Raw genomic sequence first — 6,570 nt, forward strand, 5'->3', positions numbered from 1 at the left:
GGGTTGTGTTCATTAGGGGGTAGACGTTTTACAACCTCTCCTCGACTCCCCAGGGTTGTGTTCATTAGGGTAGGTCAGTGAGCTAGTTTAGGGCTACAACAAAATCGTGTTTTAAAACTTCTGTGGGGGTCCTCCCTGATGGCGAGGTTTGAAAATACTGCATTTAGGGCACATGGAAAACCATGTGTTCCAATTGGACAAATTCAGGTAGTTCCTTCCCCGTGTCAGTTTTTCTTCTGTTTTGGTGTCTAATGAACATGACCCAGATGTTATTGTTGAGGTCTGGAACATACCTTTTATTTGTATTTCAAATGAAGAGCGATCTCTGAAAGTGACACTTGATCGTGCTGCTGTTTCTTTAACCCAATGTCCCCCCCCCACACACGACGCCTGCGCAATTTGGGTTTCTAGTCCCTTTTTAACATGTGATTGGTCTGAATAACGGGCGGAAGTAGAGTCCGACGAGTTTGAGCTACAAACGCATGTAACATGTTCAGCTTTATTTCACTCAAAAGCTACACACAAGTCGTTAGGAAGGTAAAGGTTGTTTTTAAACATTTATTTTACCTCTTATTTAACGAGGCAAGTCGGTTATTAAAGAACAAATCCTTATTTTCAATGACCGTCTCGGAACAGTGGGTTATAACTGCCTTGTTCAGGGAGCAGAGGCTCTAACCGCTAGGCTACCTGCTGGTTATTGGCCCAACACTCTGACCACTAGGCTACCTGCTGGTTACTGGCCCAACACTCTGACCACTAGGCTACCTGCCGCCCTACACTCTAACCACTAGGCTACCTACTGGTTACTGGCCCAACACTCTGACCACTAGGCTACCTGCCGCCCTACACTCTGACCACTAGGCTACCTGCCGCCCCTACACTCTGACCACTAGGCTACCTGCCGCCCCTACACTCTAACCACTAGGCTACCTAATGGTTACTGACCCAACGCTCTGACCACTAGGCTACCTGCCGCCCTACACTCTGACCACTAGGCTACCTGCCACCCCTACACTCTGACCACTAGGCTACCTGCCGCCCCTACACTCTAACCACTAGGCTACCTGCCGCCCCTACACTCTGACCACTAGGCTACCTGCTGGTTACTGACCCAACACTCTGACCACTAGGCTACCTGCCGCCCTACACTCTGACCACTAGGCTACCTGCTGGTTACTGACCCAACACTCTGACCACTAGGCTACCTGCCGCCCCTACACTCTGACCACTAGGCTACCTGCCGCCCCTACACTCTGACCACTAGGCTACCTGCCGCCCCTACACTCTGACCACTAGGCTACCTGCCGCCCCAACACTCTAACCACTAGGCTACCTACTGGTTACTGACCCAACACTCTAACCACTGGGCTACCTGCTGGTTACTGACCCAACACTCTAACCACTAGGCTGCCTACTGGTTACTGACCCAACGCTCTAACCACTGGGCTACCTGCTGGTTACTGGCCCAACACTCTGACCACTAGGCTACCTGCTGGTTACTGGCCCAACACTCTGACCACTAGGCTACCTACTGGTTACTGGCCCAACACTCTGACCACTAGGCTACCTGCTGGTTACTGACCCAACACTCTGACCACTAGGCTACCTGCTGGTTACTGACCCAACACTCTAACCACTAGGCTACCTGCTGGTTACTGGCCCAACACTCTGACCACTAGGCTACCTGCTGGTTACTGGCCCAACACTCTAACCACTAGACTACCTGCTGGTTACTGACCCAACACTCTGACCACTAGGCTACCTGCTGGTTACTGGCCCAACGCTCTAACCACTAGGCTACCTGCTGGTTACTGACCCAACACTCTAACCACTAGGCTACCTGCTGGTTACTGACCCAACACTCTGACCACTAGGCTACCTGCTGGTTACTGGCCCAACACTCTGACCACTAGGCTACCTGCTGGTTACTGGCCCAACACTATAACCACTAGGCTACCTGCTGGTTACTGGCCCAACACTCTGACCACTAGGCTACCTACTGGTTACTGTTCCAACACTCTGACCACTAGGCTACCTGCTGGTTACTGTCCCAACACTCTGACCACTAGGCTACCTGCTGGTTACTGTCCCAACACTGACCACTAGGCTACCTGCTGGTTACTGTCCCAACACTGACCACTAGGCTACCTGCTGGTTACTGACCCAACACTGACCACTAGGCTACCTGCTGGTTACTGGCCCAACACTCTAACCACTAGGCTACCTGCTACCCTACATAGAAGATCATAGGAAATCCCAGAACATAGTGTCTATAATACTGTAATAAGCTCAAATAGTTGCTGTCACAAATCCAATGGTCATTGACTAGTTTATTAATTTCCCACTAAAGCAAACCATTTCCGTACTTACTGTATTCATATTAAATTAAAGTTTGTTCAGGTTTTTGATTTACGTCAATAAAACGCAAGAATATAACTGATTTGTTAAATAGTTGTGTCCTACTTGTTGTCCTGATCAGAAAATGGTAAATCACTTCATTGTGTGGCTAAATATAAGGTCTGGAGATGCGTTGGGACTGATGAGGCTAAACCTCCCTTTTAGGTGGGGGGTGGGGTTTAATTTCAGCCGATAGTTTTGAAAGTGGTGCTCGCAGTCCAAAAGTTGCCCTTTTTTAAAATAAAATAAAATTCTTGTTTACATCATCCATTTCGTATGATATGTCCTACAATTTTTTGTTTTGTGTTTACTGTTAATCCAATTTGTGTTTTTAAGCTCCTGGAGTGCGTCTTTAATAAGGAAGGGGCGTAGGTGAACGGTCTGTCTTAACTGTCCTACGCCCTTACCTGACCAGTTCAGGTGAACGGTCTGTCTTAACTGTCCTACGCCCTTACCTGACCAGTTCAGGTGAGCGGTCTGTCTTAACTGTCCTACGCCCTTACCTGACCAGTTTAGGTGAACGGTCTGTCTTAACTGTCCTACGCCCTTACCTGACCAGTTCAGGTGAACGGTCTGTCTTAACTGTCCTACGCCCTTACCTGACCAGTTCAGGTGAACGGTCTGTCTTAACTGTCCTACGCCCTTACCTGACCAGTTCAGGTGAACGGTCTGTCTTAACTGTCCTACGCCCTTACCTGACCAGTTCAGGTGAGCGGTCTGTCTTAACTGTCCTACGCCCTTACCTGACCAGTTTAGGTGAACGGTCTGTCTTAACTGTCCTACGCCCTTACCTGACCAGTTCAGGTGAACGGTCTGTCTTAACTGTCCTACGCCCTTACCTGACCAGTTCAGGTGAACGGTCTGTCTTAACTGTCCTACGCCCTTACCTGACCAGTTTAGGTGAACGGTCTGTCTTAACTGTCCTACGCCCTTACCTGACCAGTTCAGGTGAACGGTCTGTCTTAACTGTCCTACGCCCTTACCTGACCAGTTTAGTCACCGCGCTAGCTGGCTACTGCAGGATATCACCTTACTACTCGCCTCACTTATGTTTTTATCTTTTTGTAGCAAAACTGGCGAAAACCCCGTGGAATCGACAATCGGGTGCGGCGGCGCTTCAAAGGCCAGATGCTGATGCCCAACATCGGCTACGGCAGCAACAAGAAGACCAAACACATGCTGCCCTCCGGCTTCAGGAAGTTCCTGGTGCACAACATCAGAGAGCTGGAGGTCCTCATGATGAGCAACAAGTATGTTCCCATATTTATTTCTTCCTTTCTCCGAACGTGTACACTTGCGCTCTCCCCCGTCACGGCTTTAAAAGCATTGGATTGGTGTACGCATTGACTGGATGAGCTTTTCAGCATTGTTAAATCCGTGACAAGAAGGGTTCAGAAATGGAATCCCACCTGTGATCATTCAGCGGGGCTGCGTTCAGCTCAGCGGGGCTGCGTTCAGCTCAGCGGGGCTGCGTTCAGCTCAGCGGGGCTGCGTTCAGCTCAGCGGGGCTGCGTTCAGCTCAGCGGGGCTGCGTTCAGCTCAGCGGGGCTGCATTCAGCAGGGCACCACGTTTGTGGAACATTCACCATAGAAAATGTTATATACAACTCCATATAATAGACATGTATAATAAGGAGTCCTGTTGGCTTTATTCATGACAGTTCATGAACAACGTTTGCGTTGCCTACTGAACGTAGCCCAGGGGTAGAAAGTAGACTGATGGTTTCGCATGTGGTGCAATGTTATGGTTTGGTTTGTCTTAAGTCTTGTGAATCTTTTTCTTAGAATCCTATTCATTAATTTTGAGGTGTTCATTCAAGTGCAATATTTCATTTTGGCTTATGTTTGTGTCCTAGCCTGGTTAAAAACAGCCGGATCTCACAGTAGCTCACATTCTGAAATGAAATAGGGGGTCGCGGTCTGTCTGCTTGACCAGGCTATGTGGATTAACCCTTTGTGCATGTGTGTTCTGTAGATGTCCTGCGTATAATGACTTATAAATCTAGTTAAGTCTAATTCCATTTGAATTACATAAGCATTGAGGAATTAGAATTTCGTGGTTTACTTCCTGAATTGAAATTTAATCGACCCCTAACCCTGATGACATCCAGTTGTTTCTGGAGAAATGAAATCTCCCCTTTTTGCCCTCTTGTGTCTTGTTACTATAACCATCTCCCTACCCCAGGACCCATGCTGCAGAGATAGCCCACAACGTGTCGTCTAAGAACAGGAAGTTGATTGTGGAGAGGGCAGCTCAGCTGGCCATCAAGATCACCAACCCCAACGCCAGGCTACGCAGCGAGGAACACGAGTGATCTGGGACCACGACTCTTCGTCTTTCAATAAATGATCTATAAACCTGTCAATAGTATTTACTGTATGTGCCTGTTATATTAGGGTGGGGGGGGGGTCATAATGCTTTATAATGGCCTTAGGGTGGGGGGGGTCATAATGCTTTATAATGGCCTTAGGGTGGGGGTCATAATGCTTTATAATGGCCTTAGGGTGGGGGGGTCATAATGCATTATAATGGCTTTCGTGTGATAGGGTGGGGGTCATAATGCATTATAATGGCCTTAGGGTGGGGGGTCATAATGCTTTATAATGGCTTTAGGGTGGGGGGTCATAATGCTTTATAATGGCTTTAGTGTGATAGGGTGGGGGGGGGTCATAATGCATTATAATGGCTTTAGTGTGATAGGGTGGGGGGGGGGTCATAATGCATTATAATGGCCTTAGGGGGGGGGGTCATAATGCATTATAATGGCCTTAGGGTGGGGGGAGTCATAATGCATTATAATGGCTTTAGGGTGGGGGGGTCATAATGCTTTATAATGGCTTTAGGGTGGGGGGGTCATAATGCATTATAATGGCTTTAGGGTGGGGGGTCATAATGCTTTATAATGGCCTTAGGGGGGGGGTCATAATGCATTATAATGGCCTTAGGGTGGGGGGGTCATAATGCATTATAATGGCCTTAGGGTGGGGGGGGGGGTCATAATGCATTATAATGGCCTTAGGGTGGGGGAGTCATAATGCATTATAATGGCTTTAGGGTGATATATTATTGGGTGGGGGTCATAATGCATTTAGTGTGATATATTAGGAGGGTCTTAATGCATTATGTCGGCTTTAGGGTTTATTTTTTATTTATTTAACCTTTATTTAACTAGGCAAGTCGGTTAAGAACAAATTCTTATTTTCAATGACGGCCTAGGAACAGTGGGTTAACTGCCTGTTCAGGGGCAGAACGACAGAGTTGTACCTTGTCAGCTCGGAGTTTGAACTCGCAACCTTCCGGTTACTGGTGTGATATATTAGGGGTCTTAATGCATTATGACGGCTTTAAGGCTGGGATCATCAACTAGATTCAGCTGCAGGCCAATTACAAAGTATGTTGTTCAGATGGTTGGGAGGCCGGGAACATAATCCCAAAATAATTAGCAGACTGCAAATTGACCTCAAGAAGTCCTAACAGATATATTTTAAACTTTGCCTACGTTTATATATAATCTTGTGTTTCTCTCTGCGTGGGAATACTTGGAACCGGTTTACAAAATTAATGTCCAGACAATAAATGCAAAATAAAGCCACTCGTGGGACGCCAGTTGGGGAACCCTGCTTCAGTATTACAACCTTAGTCTGAAATGGATCACAAAAATAAATCTATGACTAAGTGAAAACAGGTTTAAGACGTTTTTGCGAATGTATTGAAAAGAAACATACAGACCATTTGCTTTGTAGAAATTGAGCTCCGGGTGATCCTGTTTCCATTGATCATCCTTGAGATGTTTCTACAACTTGATTGTCGGTCTACTTGTGGTAATTGATTGGACATGATTTGGAAAGGCAACACATCTGCCTATATAAAGGTCCCACAGTTGACAGTGGAAAAACCAAGCCACAAGGTCCACGGAGTTGTCCGTGAGAAACGGGATTGTGTCACGAGACAGATCTGGAGAACGGCACCAAAACATTTGCTGAATTGATCGTCCCCCAAGAACAGTGGGGACTTCAATAAATAAACTTTGGAACCACCAAGACTTCCTAGTGCCGGCCGCCCGTCCGAACTGAACAATTCGGGGGGGGGCCTTGGTCAGGGAGATGACTAAGGACCTGATGGTCACTCTGACAGCTTCCCTACAGTTGAGCATGGTGGTGGCAGTGACTGGG

At 47.4% G+C, this 6,570-nt stretch overlaps 1 protein-coding gene across 1 annotated transcript; it reads left to right on the plus strand.

Moving 5' to 3' along the window:
• Nucleotides 1–3,447: 3,447 nt before the first annotated feature.
• Nucleotides 3,448–4,763, plus strand: LOC135537330 (large ribosomal subunit protein eL32-like). Its single transcript, XM_064963531.1, has 2 exons — nucleotides 3,448–3,647; nucleotides 4,583–4,763. The coding sequence occupies exons 1-2, from the start codon at nucleotides 3,526–3,528 to the stop codon at nucleotides 4,710–4,712; spliced, it is 252 nt and encodes an 83-aa protein (XP_064819603.1). The 5' UTR covers nucleotides 3,448–3,525; the 3' UTR covers nucleotides 4,713–4,763.
• Nucleotides 4,764–6,570: the final 1,807 nt, after the last annotated feature.

The sequence above is a fragment of the Oncorhynchus masou genome, unplaced genomic scaffold (genome assembly GCF_036934945.1).
Source record: "Oncorhynchus masou masou isolate Uvic2021 unplaced genomic scaffold, UVic_Omas_1.1 unplaced_scaffold_751, whole genome shotgun sequence".
Taxonomy (NCBI): domain Eukaryota; kingdom Metazoa; phylum Chordata; class Actinopteri; order Salmoniformes; family Salmonidae; genus Oncorhynchus; species Oncorhynchus masou.

Coding starts and splice junctions, on each gene's coding strand:
- LOC135537330 (XM_064963531.1), top strand. CDS start 3,526: ATGCTGATGCCCAACATCGGCTACGGCAGCAACAAGAAGACCAAACAC. Junction 3,648..4,582: donor GTCCTCATGATGAGCAACAA/GTATGTTCCCAT, acceptor TCCCTACCCCAG/GACCCATGCTGCAGAGATAG.